General features: G+C 35.0%; 1 protein-coding gene across 1 annotated transcript in view; it reads left to right on the top strand.

Moving 5' to 3' along the window:
• The window catches only part of CENPK (centromere protein K), a 41,712-nt gene extending 21,317 nt beyond the window's left edge, over window positions 1-20,395 (top strand). The window contains exons 7-11 of the mRNA XM_046000269.1: window positions 11,087-11,169; window positions 11,267-11,365; window positions 11,917-12,049; window positions 19,207-19,260; window positions 19,868-20,395. Of these exons, the coding sequence (XP_045856225.1) occupies window positions 11,087-11,169; window positions 11,267-11,365; window positions 11,917-12,049; window positions 19,207-19,260; window positions 19,868-20,026 (528 nt within the window). The 3' untranslated portion in view covers window positions 20,027-20,395. The remainder of the gene's footprint in view (window positions 1-11,086; window positions 11,170-11,266; window positions 11,366-11,916; window positions 12,050-19,206; window positions 19,261-19,867) is intronic.
• Window positions 20,396-20,665: the final 270 nt, after the last annotated feature.

Here is a 20,665-nt window from a genome sequence, read left to right on the forward strand (position 1 = left end):
CTTAGAGATACCAGGTTGGGTGTTTAGTAGGGTTGGTGTCCAGGTCAAAAGTCAGAAAGATCATTACTGTGTGGTGGAAGTACCAGCTCCTTCTCCAGAGAGAAGGTTATTATAAAATAACCTCAGACTGGAGATAAAATAATCTTCTCTGGAAAATCTTAATGGCTTAAGAAAAAAGATCTGTGGGGCGCCTGGGTGGCTCAGTGGGTTAAAGCCTCTGCCTTCCGCTCAGGTCATGATCTCTGGGTCCTGGGATTGAGCCCCGCATCGGGCGCTCTGCTCAGCAGGGAGCCTGCTTCCTCCTCTCTCTCTTTGCCTGCCTCTCTGCCTACCTGTGATCTCTGTGTGTCAAATTAATAAATAAATAAAATCTTAAAAAAAAAAAGAAAAAAGATCTGTAAGTGTTAGTATATGCAGTTCTCAGTGATAAAGCAGGATTGGTGTACATCGAAAAATCCCATTCCTACACAGAGTTTTTAGTATTTTTGAGTTTTAAATGTAAATGTCCAGCCAATGGCCATCAGCATTTGTGAATGCCTCAAAATGGAAAGATAGAAACCCAAAACAACTGACAAAGATGAACCTTAAGGAAGTAGAGATAATTCAGGGAACGAAGAACTTAATATCTTCAGGGAGACAAAAATTTTTTGATTAAAAAAATAACAGGAGGGGTCCCTGGATGGCTCAGTCATTAAGCATCTACCTTCAGCTCAGGTCATGATCCCAGGGTCCTGGGATCAAGCTCTGCTTCTGGCTCCCTGCTCGCCAGGAAGCTTGCTTCTCCCTCTCCTACTACCCCCTGCTTATATTCCCTCTCTTGCTCTTTCTCTCTCTCTCTGTCAAATAAATAAATAAAATCTTAAAAAAAAATAATGGGCACCTGGGTGGCTCAGTTAAGTGTCTGACTCTTGATTTTGGCTCTTGTCATGATCTCAGAGTCATGAGATCTACCTCCATGCTAGGCTCCTTACCCACTCTTTGGAGAGTCTGCCTGAGATTCTCTCTCTCTCCCTTTGCCCCTCCCCCTGCTTGTGCATGTGTGCTCACTCCTTCAAATAAACAAATAAATAAATCTTTGAAAAAAAATAACAGAACATCAACTTAAGAAAAGTACTACCTCATACCCCCTTGACATTGCTATAGTCAAAAGACAGACAATAACAAGTATTGGTGAAGATATGGAGAAATTAGAACATAGATAAACTGCTAGTTTAAAATATTATATAATTATATAGTATATATTATATATAAGTATATATAAGTATATATATTATATATATATATATATAAATATATATATATATAATATATATAATATATTAAATATATATATATATATATATATATTTATATATATATGTAAATTATATATATATAAATATATATATATATATATAAGTATATATAAGTATATATATTATATATAAGTATATATAAGTATATAAGTATAAAATAGTGCAGCCCCTTTGGAAAACAGTCTGGTAGTTCCTCAGAAGATGAACTATTTGAACCAGTAGTTTCACTCTCAGCTGGATACAATAGAGAGATGAAAATAAGTGTGTGTCCACACAAAAACTTAAACATGAATGTTCATAGCAACATTTTTCTTAATGGCCAAAGTGGTTAAATAACCCAAATATTCATTAACTGATGAATAGATAAATGTGATATGTCTATACAGTGATGTACTATTGTCTTAAATAATGAATTACTTATATGTCATAGTATAAGTGTATCTTGACAACATTGTGCTAAATGAAAGAAACCAGTCACAAAAGATTGCATATTATATTATTTCATTTATATGAAATGTCCGTAATAGGCAAATCCATAGAGACAGAAAGTAGATTGTTGCTTATTGATTAAGGCTGGATGATTGGAGAGGAGGTAGTGAGTAACTGTTAATGGATACTGCTAACAGGTTTACTTTTGAGATGATGAAAATGTTCTAAAATAGATTGTGGTGATGTTTGCACAACTCTACAAGTACAGTAAAAATAACTGAATTATACACCTTAAATGGGTACTGCATTGTATGTGAATTATATCTCAATGAAGCTGTTCTTTTAAAAAGGACAAATCAGAATAAGAGCCTTTCTAAATAAAAACATTATACCTGAAATAAACACAAAAATGTTGGTAATGATAAGTCATGGAAATCTCCTACAGAGTAAGGATGGCACACACAAAAAAACAAAAAACCAACTGGAATAACAGAAGATAATAGAACTATAGTATCAACTCAGAAGTACAAAATACAACCAGTAGAAGTTCCAAATTAAAAAAAAAAAAAAAGAAAGAAAGAAAATGGAAGGGAAGAAACCTAAATAATACATGAACATTTTCCCAGAATGGAAAGTAAAGATTCTTTTTCATATTGAAATGAACCACCAGATTTTCAGTATCATGAATTAAAAATGACATGACATAATGATCCACTGTAATTTTTCCCTTTGGTAGCAGCCCTTAAGCTAGCAACTCTGGTTTGAACTGGCTGAAATTCAACGATGCAGTACCAGCATTGGCCTTAACATTCTGCTTTCATTTTAACTATTACAGATAAAAATAATAAAGAGATTGAATATTTAGCTTGTTTCTTTCTCAGTATTTTATATCTCCTTATGCATCCTGTTAGCCAATTGATGCATCCAGTCAGCCAACTGTCTGAGAATTTTTTCCTGTCCATTTCTAAATTCCCACACTACTTCTGCTAATAAATATTGATCATGGTCCAGCTGTTGTCTTCTGTCTTTGTTGACTGGGTAAACATCAGGTGCCAGGTTCCTCATTCTCTGTGCCCCTATACTTCTTTTTCCCACAGAGTGCTTTCATTATGTTTTGGTGAGCCAGGGTCAGTATAGCAAAATCCCACTTTTGATGCCAGCTGTTATCAGGGTTTTCCCTAAGACCACTCTCATTTCGTCGATGGGCACATAGGAGTCAGAGAAGCTATTGTACTCACGGTTACAGTTTGTTACAGTGAGAAGACACAGATTAAAATGAGCAAGGGAAAACACAGATAGGCTAAGCTTATAGTAATCTTTTCCCAGTGGAGTTGATAAATTTGTTTAATTCTTCTTGAAACTGAGTACACAACATGTACAAAGTATTGTCATATAGGGAAGTTCATCTGGGACTTGTCTAGAGTTTTTATCAGTAGTCAGTCACTATGCATAAGGGGCTTCCTTGACTGACCTCTCCTACTCACACTTCAGCCCTCAGAGCAAAATTGCATTCACCATAAATCACATAGTTAGAATAAACTCTCTGATCAAACTGGTGCCAACTGAGGCTTGAACTCACAACACCAAGATCAAAGGTTGCATGCTTTACAGCCTGAGCCATCCAAGCACCCTGTATGAACACTCCAATGAGACATAATATTCTAAGGCCTCAAAGCTCATCCTTCAGGAGTCCACAAGGGACCTGTGCTGAAAGCAGGCCCTTCTTGGTAATGTGCAGGTGTGCACCCTTGGCTTGCTCAGTTAACTCTTTCCTGCACACTTATCTTTTTATTTTCTTAACAGTATCTTTAAAAAAAAAATAAGTTCCCGGTTTGATTAACTCTGTTTTATCATTTTTTTTAAGGTTTGTGCTCAAATATAAGAAATATTTATCCAACTTAAGGTCACAAGTTTTTCTTGAATGTTTTCTTTAAAAATTTCAAAGTTTCATATTTATGATCCAGTTTGAATTAATGTGTTTATATAGAATGAGTTAGTGATAAAGGTGTATTTTCTCTCTTTCTTTCTTTCTTTCTTTCTAAAAAAGATTTTATTTGTTTATTTGACAGGCAGAGAACACCAGTAGGCAGAGAGGCAGGCAGAGGGAGAATGGGGGAAGCAGGCTTCTGAGGAGCCTGACGGGGGGCTTGATCCTAGGACCTTGGGATCATGACCTGAGCTGAAGGCAGAGGCTTTAACCCACTGAGCTACCCAGGGGCCCCACAGCTGTATTTTCTTTCATATGAATACAATTGTGGGTATTCCAGCACAAACAGTTGAAAAAATATATTTTTAAAATTTCCTTTGCATGTTTATTGAAAATTAATTGGCTGACCATATATGTATGGATCCATTTCTAGACTCCATTTGTTCTTCATTCATGGTTATTTCTTTTCCTTTTTACTGTATTTCTGTTTTTAGGTCAATACCACATTGTTTTATTTGCTGAAGTTTTTAAGTCTTGAAACAAAATAGTATGAATTCTCTTTTTTGTTCCTTATCAAAATTATTCTATATTTTTATGTAGAGTTAGCTGGTCATTCAGTCGCATAAAAAGCTTACTGAATTTTGACTGAGATTGTCCTGATTCTATAGTTTAATTTGAGGAGAATTGACATCTTTAACATACTGAGCCTTGGTTCAGATCCATGGGCCCTGTATGATCTCTGTATTTACTTAGATCTCCATCTATGTAGTATTTTTAAGGTTTATCTCATCAGTGTTTTATAATTCGTTATATCAAAGACTAAAAAAGAAAAAAGACATTTGACTGTCCCAAGGAATTCAGGAAGAATAAGTAACAAAATTCAATATTAATTCTTTATTTTTTTTTAATTTTTATTTTCTTAAGCAAACTGTCCCCTATGTGGGACTTGAACTTAAGTTCAAGTTCAAGTTGAACTTAAGTTCAAGTCCCACAAGATCAAGTCTTGATCTTGACTCCAAGATCAAGATTCTCATGCTCTACTGGTTGAGCAAGCCAAGCATCCCAACTCATGATTTTTTAAAAGATTTAAGAAATTGTAATGGAAGTGTACTTACATATTTTTGTCAAGTTCATCCCTTTGGTATTTCATATTTTTGATGCCATTAAAGTGGTATTCTTTTTTCACTTGTCAATTATTTAATCCTGATACATACAAATACAATTAATATTTATATATTGATCTTCTATTAGTGAGTCTGAAAAACCCCCTTATTCTAGTGGCTTTTTTGTAGATGTTGCAGGATTTTCTACATAGCTAGTTATATCATCTGAGATCAGAGAAAATTATATTTTATTCCTTTACAGCTGGATGCCTTTCATATCCTTCCTTCTTTCCTTCCTTCCTTCCTTCCCTTCCCTTCCCTTCCTTCCCTTCCTTTCTTTCCTTCTCATGAGCAAGAGGCGCAGAGGGACAGGGAGAGAGACTCTCCAGCAGACTCCATGCTGGGCACGGAGCTGGACTCAGGGTTGGATCTCACAGCCCTGAGATTGTGATCTGAGCTGAAACCAAGAATCAGGTGTTTAACTGACTGTGCCACCTAGGTGCCCCTAGATACATCTCATATGTTTTTCTTGTCTTATTGTACTGTTCTAGAACATTTATTTTATTTTTGTTTTTAGAGATTTATTTATTTGAGGCAAGAGGGTGCACTAGAAGAGGGAGAGGGAGAGAATCCCAAAGAGACTCCCCACTGAGTGCAGAGTCCAACACAGAGCTCAATCTCACGACACTGTGATCATGACCTGAGCGGAAATTGAGAGTCGGTGGCTTATCTGAGTGCCCAGGTGCCCATGGAACCTTTAGTAACATACTCAGTGAAAGTGGTGAGAATGTACATTTTTTCCCTTGTTCCTGACCTTAGTGGATAGCATTCACTCTTTCATCATTAAGTATGATGTTAGTAGTAGGTTTTTTGTAGATTCCCTTAATTAAGTTGAGGAAATTACCTTCTATTACAATTGATGGAGTCTTTTTCCAAAATCATGAATTATTATTGAATTTTGTCATTTATTCTTCGAAATTCATTGAGAAGATTTTTTTTCTATTTTAGTCTGTTGATATAAAAAATTACACTGATATTTTAAAAACATGGAATATTATATTAGTTTCAGGTATACAATATAATGATTTGATAATTCTACACATGTTTTAGTCCTCTTCAAGATAAGTACACTCTTAATCCCCATTATCTGTTTTCCCTATCCCTCCATACACCTCCTCTGTGGCAACCTAGTGTGTTCTCTATATTTAAGACTCTGTCTGTTTTTTTCTTTGTTTTTTAGTTTCTTAAATTCCACATATAGGTGAAATCATATTGTAGTAGTCTTTCTCTGTCTGATGTCTTTTGCTTAGCATTATCCCCTCTAGATCCATTCATAACTGTTTTAAATGGCAAGATGATAGCAAATATACACCGCATCTTCTTTATCTGTCTGTTGAAGGGCACTTAGGTTACTTTCATATCTTGGCTATTTTAAATAATGTTACAGTAAACATAGGGTTATATATATATATCTTTTCAATTAATATTTTGTTTTCTTTAGGTAAATACCTAGTAGTAGACTTACTGGATCATCTGGTGATTCTATTTTTAATTTTTTGAGGAACCTCCATACTGTTTTCTACAGTGACTGCGTCCATCTTCATTCTCACCAACAGTGCTTAAAGATTCCTTTTTCTCTACATCCTTGCCAACTTTTGTATTTTCTTGTGTTTTTGATTATAACCATTCTGGTAGTTATATAATGATATCTCACTGTGGTTTTAATTTGCATTTCCCTGATGATTAGTTATGTTGAGCACCTTCATGTGTTTGTTGGCCATCTGCATGTCCTCTTTGTTTTTTTGTTTTTTAAGATTTTATTTGAGAGAGAGAAAGCGAGCACGATGGGAGGCTGGGGGTGGCGCAGAGGGAGAGGGACAAGCCTACATAGGGAGCCCGATGCAGGGCTTGATCCCAGGACCCCAGGATCCTGACCTGAGCCAAAGGCACACACCTAACCTACTGAGCCACCCAGGCACCCTGTGTGTTCTCTTTGGAAAAATAACTATTCAGTTCCTTTGCCTGGTTTTAAATGGATTATTTATTTTTGTTGGTATTGAGTTGTATAAGTTCTTTATATAGTTGGATATGAACCCCTTATCAGAGCATTTCGAAATATCTTCTCCCATTCAGTAAGTTTTATTGATGGTTTCCTTTATATTTTGGTGTGGTCTCAGTAGTTTAATTTCACTTTTGTTTTCCTTGTCAGAGGAGACAAAGCTGGAAAAATATTTCTATGGCTGATGTCAAAGAAATTTCTATGGTTGCCTGTGTTTTAGAAATTTTACAGTTTTAGGTCTTTCATTAAGGTGTTTAATCCATTTTGAGTTTATTTTCTGTATGGTATAAGAATGTGGCCCAATTTCATATTTTTGCATATAGCTGTCCAGTCTTCCCATCCTTCTTCCCATTTGTTGAAGAAGTGGTCTTTTTCCCATTGTATATTCTTGCTTCCTTTGTTATAGATTAATTGACCATAACAGCATGGATTTACTTCTGGACTCTATATTCTGTTCCATTGATCTGTTTTTATGCTGTGCCATACTGTTTTGACTACTACAGCTTTATAGTGTATCTTGAAATCTGGGATTGTGAAACCTCCAGCTTTTGTTCATTTTCAAGATTGTTTTGGCTATTTGGGTTTTTTGGGGGGTTCCATAGAAATTAGGATTATCTGTCCGAGTTCTGGGAAAACTGCTGTTGGTATTTTCATAGGGATTGTGTAAATCTGTAGATTGCTTTGGATAGTATAGACATTTTTTTAAACAATATTGATTTTTCCCTGGAAGAGACTCTTTTATTTTTTAAAGATTTTATTTATTTTTTTGACAGAGATCACAAGTAGGCAGAGAGGCAGGCAGAGAGAGAGAGAGGAAGGGAAGCAGGCTCCTCGCTGAGCAGAGAGCCTGAGGTGGGGCTCGATCCTAGGATCCTGGGATCATGACCCGAGCCGAAGGCAGAGGCTTTAACCCACTTAGCCACCCAGGTGCCCCGCTAGAAGAGACTCTTAATCTCAGGAAGCAAACTGAGAGTTGTTGGAGTGGAGGGGGATGGAAGGGATGGGTTGGCTGGGTGATGGACATTGGGGACAATATGTGCTATGGTGAGCATTGTGAATTATGTAAGACTGATGAATCATAGATATGTACCCCTAAAACAAATAATATATGTTAATTAAAAATAAAAATTAAAAAATTTGGTTTTTTCCTGTCCATGAGCATGCAATATCTCTCCATTTGTTTGTGTCATTTTTAATTTCTTTCATCATTGCTTTATAGTTTGGAATATAGATCTTTTACTTCCTTGGTTAAGTTCATTCCTAGGTATTTTATTGTTTTTGGCGTGCTTGTAAATAGATTGTTTTCTTAATTTCTCCTTCTACCACTTCATTATGAATGTATAAATATGCAGCAGTTGCTATATATTAATTTTATACAATGACTATGCAAATTAATTGACTTATTAGTACACTGATTTTTTTTTTTTTTAAAGATTTTATTTATTTATTTGACAGATAGAGATCTCAAGTAGGGAGAGAGGCAGGCAGAGAGAGAGAGAGGAGGAAGCAGGCTCCCTGCCAAGCAGAGAGCCCGATGCGGGGCTCGATCCCAGAATCCCGGCATCATGACCCGAGCGAAAGGCAGAGGCTTTAACCCACTGAGCCACCCAGGCGCCCCAGTACACTGATTTTTTAAGAAATTATATTATCTGCTTAAACATATATTCTTAGGGTAAACCCACTTTGCTTAATCTTTTTTATTTATTGATGGATTCAATTTCCTAAAACTTTATTAAGGTTATCTGTGTCTATGTTAATGAGAGATAGTAATCTGTGGTTTTCTTTTCCCGTGACATCTTGGTCAGACTTTGGTATCAGGCCTAATAGAATGAGTTTAGAAGCATTCTCTTTTCAAAAGAGTTTGTATAGAATAAGTATTATTTATTCCTAAAATGTTTGTTAGAATTCACAGATGAAGCCATCTGGGCCTAGAGTTTTCTTTGTGGGAAAGTTTCTAGCCATAAATACAGTTTTTTTATGGCTAGTTAGGTTTTTCTCTGAATAAGTGGTAGTTTGTGTCTTTTATTTATTTATTTATTTATTTTTTTAAGATTTTATTTATTTATTTGACAGACAGAGATCACATAGGCAGGGAGGCAGGCAGAGAGAGAGAGAGGGGTAAGCAGGCTCCCTGCTGAGCAGAGAGCCCGATGCGGGGCTTGATCCCAGGACCCTGAGATCATGACCTGAGCTGAAGGCAGAGGCTTAACCCACTGAGCCACCCAGGCGCCCAGTTTGTGTCTTTTAAAGAGTTTGTTCATCTCCTCTAATTTGTTACATTTATTCAGTTTGTTCTTATTGTTAATATTATTATTGTTGTTTTTATTATTATTGTTAATATTCCCATGTTATCATTTCAATGTTTATAGTAATGTCCCCTCTCTCATTCCTAATGTTATTAATTTTTGTTCTTTTTTCCTGTTGTAATTAGTGTGAGTAATTATGATGAACACCTCAAAGAATCAGCTTTGGGTTTCATTGATTGGGTTTCATTGACCCCTCACCCCCAATTTTCTTCTTGTTTGTCTTACTTTTTATTCAGTGTACTTTTTATTTTATTTGTTCTTTTTCTTACGGTGGAAGCTGTCCTTAATTTGAGATCTTTTTTTTTTTCATTTTTTAAGATTTTATTTATTCATCTGAGAGAGAGAGAGCATGAGCAGGAGGAGGAGTCGAGGGAGAAACAAACTGATGAGCTGATAAGGGGTGGGAGAGCTCCATCGCAGGGTCCTGTGATCATGACCTGAACAGAAGGCAGGTGCTTGAGGGACTGAAGTACCCAGCTGCCCCGAGAGCTTTTGTTTTTCTAATATAGGCTTTTATTGCTGTACATTCTCATCAGAGTACTGCTTTTGCTTCACCCCAGAAATTATTATTTTGTTTTTATTTTCAAGTAGTGCATAATCATTTTTTTCTCATAGATTACTTCTTTGACTCATGAATTTTTTAGAAGTATGTTTTTAATATTTAAATGTTTGCAGATTTTTCCAGTTACCTTTCTGTTATTTATTTTTAATTTAATTATATTGTTAGTTCATTTTTTTTTTGTTAGTTCATATTTAATGTAATATCAATGTGGTTGCTCTGAAATCTTTGTACTTGATTTTTCTTTGCTATTTGTATTACCTTTTCTCTGTTCCTGTTTTCCTCTCTTTCCAATTTCTTGAGTTGTGTAGCTTTGAAAATCAACCTATTTTATTTATACTCCTGGTTACTGGTTTTTTTGTGGTTGCTATAAGGTTTATGATATACATCTTTAAATTATCACTGATTTAGATGTGTAAAAAGCTAATGGAAACCCTTGACATCAGAAGAAAGGAATATTAGCTAATATATTCTAGAAACAAAAAGGTACTAGAAAGAACTCCAGATGTTATTGTGATTTTCTATAGCCACACAGTCTTTTTTGATGTTTCTCAAATACGTCACACATGCTCTTGCCTCAGTGCATTTGTACCTACAATTTTCTCTGCTTGGAACATTCTTTTGCTAAAAATGGTCATGTCTTATCTCATGTCTTCTTTATCTGCTGCTGTACTGTTAAGCTGATCAGAGAGGTCTCTCTATGTCATATTACCTAAAAGAGCCATTTCTATTCCTCATGTCTGTCTGTGTTCCTATTTTGACTTATTTTTTCTTCATGATACTGATCACTTACTGGTTATATATTTGTTTGTCTCAGTTCTCCTCTTGGTTCAACTTTGAATCCCTGACTCCTTCAACTATGCCTGGTAGTCTACAATCAAGATATATTTGTTAAATGAATGATAATCATTTGTGTCTGCTTTTGTATAGTTTCCTTAGAAAAGAGACCTAATCTTTTTTTAAAGATTTTATTTATTTATTTGACAGAGAGAGATCACAAGTAGACAGAGAGGCAGGCAGAGAGAGAGGGAAGCAGGCTCGCCGCCGAGGGGAGAGCCTGATGGGGGACTCAATCCCAGGACCTCGAGATCATGACCTGAGCCGAAGGCAGCGGCTTAACCCACTGAGCCACCCAGGCGCCCCTGAAAACTTATTTTTTAATCGTCTTTCAGTATCAAATTAAAATGTATTTCTCAAAACTCCTTCTTACGTTTTTGAATTTAACGAATGAAATATTACAAAGAACCTAGTAACTGCTGTATATTTTCCTTTCAGGCTTACTGGTAGGCTTTTTTGCTCTTGATTTCTGACTATCTATCCTAAACAATTAATGTAAATTTCACTGTCATTAAAAAATATAACTATTTATAGGATTATAGACTAAGCAATTTGAATTATTTTGTTCTAGTTCCAAAAATTAAGACATGATCTTGAATTGGTACTCTCAACTATTCAATCAAAGAATGAAAAGTTAAAGGAAGACTTGGAAAGGTATAACTATATTATATTATCTTTAATCACTGATATATATTGAATTGGTATTAATGTTTTATTTGGCTGTGTTGGTATTGTTTTTCCATGTTTAAAGGGAGCAACAGTGGTTCAAAGAACAACAACAGATACTAGAATCTCTTAATGTACTACACAATGAATTGAAACATCAGGTTGTGACATTTTCTGAATCCAGGTATTTGTATTCTAATTTTTTGAAATAGGAAAAAGTTATTTTTTTATGTTACATGAAATAAGTACATGAAAAGAAGGGAAATTTTACTAGAAATTGTAAGTTTTACTTTAACTTTTGCCTGTTGTTAATTACATGACATTTGATTAATGATTTGATGGATAGTTTCCCTACATGTTACATAGAAAGTTTTACTTTCTTTCTTTTTTTTTTTAAAGATTTTTTTTATTTATTTGTCAGAGAGAAAGGGACAGAGAACCCATTAGTGGTGGGAGAGCAGGAGTAGCTGCAGAGACAGAGGAGCATGGAGCCTGATGCAGAACATGATCCCAGGATTCTGGGATCATGACCTGAGCTGAAGGCAGACGCTTAATCCACTGAGCCATGTGGTGGTCCCAAGATTTGTACTTTCATAAAGCTAGTTATTTCATTTGAACAAATGAAGTTTGAACAAAGTGTTTAATCAACCTCATGAGTTACCAGTTACATATATTTATGTATTTTATATATTTTATCAGTAAAATATTTCTCTTAATTTTTAAAATATCTATTAGAATCTTTGATGAGCTGAAAACTAAATTGCATGATATAAAAGAATATAAGGAGAAACTCTTGCTTACCTTGGGTGAGTTTCTGGAAGATCATTTTCCTCTGCCTGATAGAAGTGTTAAAAAGAAAAAGAAAAAGGTAAGTTTTAGAGAACACATTCATGTAGATATTTATATATGATATTGTTTCACATAAGTTCAAATGTAAATTTTCTGATAAATTTTTGTAAGTTTATGATATACGTTTCAAAGAAACACACATACATATACAGAAATATTTCATATTATAGTATTGATTGAAAATATTATAATTCTAGTTGATAATATTGATAGTTCAATAAAACAGGATTAAATGCATTTTTATATATTTACCCATATGGTAGGGGGAAAAAATAAACCTTTTAAAAATAATATATTGAACACTACCAGAAGAGGTACTAAAATGCTCACAATTTATTGTTAAATGGATAAAACATAGCTAACTAAATTTTATGAGTCTAATCTGTAACAAAAAATGTAATAGTACCTATGTCTGGGAGCTAGGATTTTAGGTGGTATTTGTTTTTGTTTTTGTTTTTACTCTTTTCCAAATTTTCCATGGTGAGCATATATAAATTTTTAAAATCAGAAGATAGCTGTTAGTTATTGTAAGTTCTTGACTATTTTACTAGTAGTTATGATGGAATAAAGCTTTTCCACAAAAGTTAGAAATTATTTTATTTGGTGACACAAGGTTGGGAACAACTATTTTAATTCCTTTTTAAAAAACAGTATATAGTATAAATAAATAGAACTTGTGGAAGTAGAGTAGGCATTGAAACCGGGACCAGAATCATCTTTCTAAAAATATGTATTTTAATTATTTTTCAACATAAAACTGATGGCTCCCTACTGGATGAAGGCTATAAAGTATAGAGTAATGGATTTGACTGTCTATCTCTTTAGCTTCCTGTCCAACCATTGCAAGTATGCAATGACCTGTCTCTTTTTGTGCCTTATACGTTTTATTCCATCTGCTTACAAAACACTTCCTATCTGATGAGGTTAGCAAATTCTTACTTAAGAATCAAACATCATCTTTCACATGAAGTTTTTTTTTTTTTAAGATTTTATTTATTTATTTGACAGAGATCAGAAGTAGGCAGAGAGGCAGGCAGAGAGAGAAGGAAGCAGGCTCCCTGCTAAGCAGAGAGCCCGATGCGGGGCTCGATCCCAAGACCCTGGGATCATGACCTGACCGAAGGCAGAGGCTTTAACCCACTGAGTCATCCAGGTGCCCTTGAAGTATTTTTTTTTTTAGACTTATTTATTAGAGAGAGAGTGTGTGTGGCAGTGGGAGGGAGAGGGAGAGAGAAACTTAAGCAGTCTTCTGGCAGAGCATGGAGCCTGACATGGGGCTTGATCTCATGACCCTGGGATCAAACCTGAGCCGAAAACCAAGAGCTGGATGCTTTGGGTGCCTGAATGGCTCAGTTGGTTAAGTGTCTGCCTTTGGCTCAGGTCATGATCCCAGAGTCCTGGGATTGGACCCCACACCATGCTCCCTGCTCCTCTGGGAATCTGCTTCTCCCTCTCCCTCTGACCCTCCTCCCTGCTTATGCCCTTTCCTTCTCTCTCTCTCTCCCTCTCTCTCAAATAAATAAATACAGTCTTTAAAAAAAAAAAAAAAGAGTTGGACTATTAACCGACTGCACGACTCAGGCATGCCCTGTGTGAAGTATTAAGTGAAGTTTATGTGCCATTTTATTACCATTTGTCACAGGATTTTGTAGTGGTCATTTATGTCTATCTCTCTGTTCACCCACCATGCACTCTGAGCTCCTTGATGTGTTGAATTCATCTTTGTAGGTCTGTTATCTTGCATATATATTATAGTACCTTCTGAGTTCATATTTATTCACTGACTGTGAGTATACTAGGAAAAGGAGAGAGAATTCTCTTTGTTTTCTTATAATCTGTACTGGTTATTCTTCCCTTTCTTCATTTGAACTATTAGGAGGTTTTACGTATTTTATGGACTATGTCTCCCATTTTATCCATTGTTATTTATACACCTTGTTCATTTCTAAAATTATTGACAGCCTTCTGTTAACCATTTCATTAAGTTCAGAATTCCCTACCTCTTAATGATCATAATCCTACAATAACTCAGTGACATTTTCTGATTCCAGTCTTGCCTGTTTTCAACATTTTAAAAAAATTTCTCAAACTTCTACAATAACAGAACCAGAGGTTTTGAGGGATTCTAAAAAGGAATCATCCATCACCAGAAGCCATCATAGATTTGCTAAGTCATATTTAATAAACTCACTTTTTTTTTTAAGATTTTATTTATTTATTTGACAGAGATCACAAGTAGGCAGAGAGGCAGGCAGAGAGAGAGGAGGAACAGGCTCCCTGCTGAGCAGAGAGCCCGATTCAGGACTCGATCCCAGGGCCCCTGAGATCATGACCTGAGCCGAATGCAGAGGCTTAACCCACTGAGCCACCCAGGCCCCATAAACTCACTTTTTTTAAATGAAGTATATGAACTGTTGATACATGTTATAAAATGATAGATTACTTTCTTTTTTTTCTCTTTCTCTGTCAAGCAGTAATACTGGATGTATTAATTGACTCAATCTGCCTTGATAAAATACTACAGATTAAATGGTTTCAATGAAAGATTTTATTTTCTCACTGTTCTGGAAGTTATAAGTCCAAGGTCAAAATGTCACCTGGGTTCATTTCTGCTGAGGCCTTTTTTTCTGGACAACCATTTCTTGCTGTGTCCTCATGTGGCCTTTTCTCTGTTCGAGAGTAGAAAGCTCTCTGGTGTCTCTTTGTCTTATAAAGACACCTGTCCAGCTGTCTGGCTATTGTAGACATTGCTGCTATAAACATTCGGGTACACGTGCCCCTTCGGATCACTATGTTTGTATCTTTAGGGTAAATACCCAGTAGTGCAATTGCTGGGTCATAGGGTAGTTCTATTTTCAACATTTTGAGGAACCTCCATGCTGTTTTCCAGAGTGGTTGGACCAGCTTGCATTCCCACCAACAGTGGAGGAGGGTTCCCCTTTCTTCACATCCTCTCCAGCATCTGTCATTTCCTGACTTGTTAATTTTAGCCATTCTGACTGGTGTGAGGTGATATCTCATTGTGGTTTTGATTTGTATTTCCCTGATGCCGAGTGACGTGGAGCACTTTTTCATGTGTCTGTTGGCCATCTGGATGTCTTCTTTGCAGAAATGTCTGTTCATGTCCTCTGCCCATTTCTTGATTGGATTGTTTGTTCTTTGGGTGTTGAGTTTGCTAAGTTCCTTATAGATTTTGGATACTAGCCCTTTATCTGATATGTCGTTTGCAAATATCTTCTCCCATTCTGTCAGCTGTCTTTTGGTTTTGTTAACTGTTTCCTTTGCTGTGCAAAAGCTTTTGATCTTGATGAAATCCCAATAGTTCATTTTCGCCCTTGCTTCCCTTGCCTTTGCCGTTGTTCCTAGGAAGATGTTGCTGCGGCTGAGGTCGAAGAGGTTGCTGCCTGCGTTCTCCTCAAGGATTTTGATGGATTAGGAGACCACCATTATGGTCACATTTAACTTTAATTACTTCTTTAAGGGCTTCATCTCCAAATATAGTCACCATGGGGGATGGGACATGAACATGTGAATTTTGAGAGGCACAGTTCCATCCATAACACTGGGCTTTATCATTCAAAGATGTGTACAAAAAGAAAAAACTTGAATCCCTCCACCACATCGTTAATATTATGGGAACATCATTTGAGATGTCTTTGTAAACAGAACATAAATGGATTGATGAATGAATGTGCAGATCAATGTAGTTTTTTTTTTTTAATAAAGATTTTGTTTATTTGAGAGAGAGAGCATACACAGGTAGAGGGAAAAGCAGGCTCTCCACCAAGCAGGGAACCCAACACTGGGCTCGATTCTAGGACCCCAAGACCATTACCTGAGCCAAAGCCACCCAGGTGCCCCCAGATCAATGTAGTTTTGTATAGGCTAGTATAAAATAAGTATTACATGTAATTTTACTAAAATTGATAGGAGAAAAATGAGTGAGGATGATTTATTTAACTCAGATAAATATTTCTTTGCTTCAAATGATTTTAATTCTGGAGAGATCCCTAATATAGAGAAAACAAATTATGAAAAACATTATAAAAATTATAATATGTTTTTAAATTTTATCTTTCAATTTTAGACAGTATTCATTGACTCCTTGGTATGAAAGATGAGGAAATTAACATTCTTCCTCCTATACCTTCATTACAACTTGTGTTATTTATTTTAATTTTTGGCAGGTTTATAGCATTTTTATTCTGTATTATGTTGGATTAGATGTATTGATTTTATATTGTATTGGATTCTATGCTTATCATCTTTTAACATTTGAGTTTTTAATTTTAACTAGTTTGATTTTTTTTTTTAAAGATTTTATTTATTTATTTGACAGAGAGAGAGATCACAAGTAGGCAGAGAGGCAGATAGAGAGAGAGGGGGAAGAAGGCTCCCTGCTGAGCAGAGAGCCCAATGTGGGGCTCGATCCCAGGACCCTGAGATCATGACCTGAGCTGAAGGCAGAGGCTTAACCCACTGAGCCACCCAGGCGTCCCTTAACTAGTTTGATTTGATGGATTTCTTTGATAAGTAAATTGTTCAAGTAGAATTCCTGGGCATTTTATTTCTGAGGTTCTTGAATGATGAAAATACTTTGTTTGCTTTTATAGTCAAAGGATATTTTCAGCACATTTAAAAAAAAAATTAAGATCTGGTAGGGACTGCTCCATTCTTCTGAAATAGAATGTGCTGTGGCGATCTGAGGTAAGCCTCTAGATACCTCAAGTACATAGCTGAAGAGTTCTTTGTCTTTGAACTTCAGTAATCTAACAGAGATACATCACAATGTTGATCATTCAATATCAGTTTTGCTTTGAAGTTGGCATTGTTTTTAGGGACAGATTTAGGTCACGTTTCATTTCATGGAAATTTTATTTTATTATGTCATATTTTTCATATCTTTTATTTTAAGATATAAAGTATTATTTGCTTCAGGGGTGCAGGTTGTTTTTTACATCTTTATGTTGAAACGTTTTTTTTCTTGGTTTGCTCTCATATTTTTCTTCTGCTTTTTCTTTCATTGTCTCAAACATTTATATTTTAATCTGTGCTTTGTAGCTGCTTATTTCTGTATCAGTTCTTTAATTCTGTTTGTTTTCATCACTACTGAAAGCTGCTTTTTTTAACCACTCTTAGGTCAGGAGATTTTGAGATCCAGTTTTACTATCTTTACTCAGGAATCACATTTATTTTTACTCTTTCTTTAGTATACTTGTATTTAGATAAGAGTTTAATTTTTTTAATTAAGATTTAACTTATTTATTTACTTGAGAGAGGGTGAGAAAGAGAGAAAGATAGCACGAGCTGGGTGAAGGGCAGAGGGGGAAGCAGACTCCCTACTGAGCAGGGAGTCCAATGTGGGATACAAGCCTGATGTGGGGTCCGAGCCCGATGCAGGGTCTGAGCCCAATGTCCCCACATTGGGAGGGAGCCCGGGAGTCCAAAATCATGACCTGAGTGGAAGGCAGGTGCTTAACCGACAGAGCCACAGGGTGCCCCTATATAAGACTTTATAAGGACTCCCCAGTAATCTTTGACTGGTATGGGAAAATACTAACTGTCATTATAGTAGGTGACTTTGTAATTAATTAAATGTCTGAACTCAAGGTGCTGATTAGAATTCGTATTATCTTGGAAGGAGATTTCTATCAGATCCCCTTTAGATCCTTGTCCTATTGATTTTTTTTTGTTTGTTTTTTTGGTTTTATTTTGTTTTTGTTTGGGTTTTTTTTTGTTTTTTTGTTTTGTTTTGTTTTGTTTTTTGTACAATAAGGTGTTTATGTTAAAGCACAGGGACAGGACCTGTGGGTATGAAGAGATGTCCTATGGAATATTTTTATTTTTATTTTATTTTTTTAAGATTTTATTTATTTATCTGACAGAGAGAGATCACAAGTAGGCAGCAGAGAGGCAGGCAGAGAGAGAGGGAGAAGCAGGCTCCCTGCTGAGCAGAGAGCCCCATGCAGGGCTTGATCCCAGGACCCTGAGATCACGACCTGAGCCAAAGGCAGAGGCCTAACCCACTGAGCCACCCAGGTGCCCCGAGATGTCCTATGGAATATTTTAAATAGGAGTTTATATAAATAGGTAGAGGGCGTGGTGATGAAAACTTGCAAATGATAAGAAACTAAGGGAGCTAGATAGTAAATATACTGGATGACAGAATTAGGACTATATTTTTCAGTTGGCTGGAACTAGGCCAAATAAAATGGGGATAATATTTAGTGGAAGTACTTAGAATATCTTTCTTGGGTTTAAAACACTAAAGAATGAAGGAAACCTATCTTAGCTAGGTGTATGAAAGAGGCTTAGGCATTTTAGATGATAGTCAGCAAGGCCAAATAGATGTCGAAAAGCTGATGATGAATAAACTTGATGAATAAAATTCCAGCACCTGTAAGTATGGAAGTGAGTCTTCCTTTTCATCTTTGCTGTTTAAATCACACTTGTATCATGTGGAGACTGGTTTGAAAAAGAAAAAAAAAGATAAATTAAAGCACATTTAGAGAGTATTGATGATATGAGGGGCTACAAGGCTATGGCTTATGAAAAATAATTGAAGGAACTAATGATGATTAATATGGTGAAAACTCGGGGCTCATAATGCCTGTTTTCAAATAGTTGAGGGGTTCTTGCATTGGGTTGGAATGGGATTTATTCTCAGTCATTCCAAGGAAAAAGGAAGCAGTGAGTTGATTTAACATTAGGAACTGTCAAGAACTATTGAAAGTTGAACAAGGCTCCCTGTGAAGTAAGTTTCCTGTCCTGAATCTGTATAAATACTGTTTGGAATGCCATTTATTTGAGATACTTTGATCGGAGAGTTCAAACATTAGACTTTCGATAACATGAATATATATATTATATATAATATAATTTATCCATAATGTATTTATAGATAGTTTGAATTGTGTATCTTCTTGTAATTGCAAAAGATTTCAGTCTCTTAGAGGTTGTTTGAACTTTGTTTTTATGAACCTGTTTAATACAAGCAGATTGTTTACTTTCAGAATTCTTTTAAAGTCACCTAATTAAAAATATTTGGTTTTGGTATACCTGGTACCATAGCAGTTAAGAAATATTACATTTAAAAATTTTTGTGATAACTGTAGTCTAATCTGCCATTGGCAGAATTGAATTGTTAATTTTTTGTTATTCACATTTCTGTCAAAGAAAAACATTCAAGAATCAACTGTACAGCTGATAACACTGCATGAAATGTTAGAGGTAAGTGTTTTGTGTAGTTGCTTTGTCTTCAAGATATATTTTAATTAGTGATTTCTGAACGATTATACACAGGGTCAAAGCAGAAAATACTGTGTAAGTTCTTAAATATACTAAACTTTATTAAATATATTTATATTAATTAATCTTTAGTATAAGTCTGGGTCTGTTTTTTATATCTTACTAGAAGGAATATTGTCTTTTTTAAAAGAACACAAAATTGGGGACTAGCCCTTAATCATATTCCCAAGATTATTACTTTAAAAAATTTTTATGTGTTATTTAGTATTTACACAGTGAAACCCTATGCTTTTACATGGATGGAATCTGGCACCTCTATTCTATCTGAACTACATGTTTGAGTTTAAGGTTTCTTTCCACAGAGTTGCAGAAACTTGTTCACAGTTTTAAAGATGTTTCCATTTATTAATATCTGTAGTTTTTTTTAAAGGAAGAAAATTATTTAAGTTAATACATAGAAATTATGAGAAGCAATTGTTCAAAAAGAAAAGAGATTAACATTCTTTGGTAAACAAATTTTTAATGTTTTATTATAACTGTATCATATTTTTACTAAGTATGGTATATCTTAAACGATATTTTTTCCTAGATTCTTTTAAATAGATTATTTGATGTTCCACATGATCCATATGTCAAAATTAGTGATTCTTTTTGGCCACCTTATATTGAACTGCTCCTTCGTAATGGAATTGCCTTGAGACATCCAGAAGATCCAACCCGAATAAGATTAGAAGCTTTCCATCAGTAAAAGATGGGCTCTTTTTTCACACAGTACTTAACGAATCTTGTCATTTAAGGATAATAGAAACACTGAGGATTTACTTGGATAAAGAACATTATTTGCGAATCAAAGTACGTAGTCCCTCTTCCTTTTATCCATATAATGGTATGTGCCATCTACTATTCATTTATAAATGGTTCTTTCAATTCAGTCAGTGCTTTGGTGTTTTCAACCAGATGGAAAAGAATGCAAGTAAAAAATATTCTAGACTTAATCATTCTTTGATATACCTTCTGCAGTATTCTTTGGGAAATTCTTTGTTAATTTATAATATTGCATATGTAATTTTTTCCTTTTGAAATTTATGACAACTTATGCATTTTGCATTCAATTGGTGCTTATATCTTTAAATTTAGGAATTATAATGGAAAGTCCATGTAATTTGCAGGTAGTTTTTAAACAGAGTATCTGATAAAGATGGAGTACATAATTTAAAAATATGTAGTCAATCTGTTCCATATATACTGCCTTTTTTTTGGATTTGTTAAAAATTAGAACAGAAAAACTAATGGGTTAATGTAGCATGAAAACTATATTTTAGTATGTATTATATAACAAGCAATACTATATATTAAATCATTCTTGATTCTGTTACTGTTAACAAAA

Source organism: Meles meles, chromosome 3, assembly GCF_922984935.1.
Source record: "Meles meles chromosome 3, mMelMel3.1 paternal haplotype, whole genome shotgun sequence".
In the NCBI taxonomy this organism is placed as follows: domain Eukaryota; kingdom Metazoa; phylum Chordata; class Mammalia; order Carnivora; family Mustelidae; genus Meles; species Meles meles.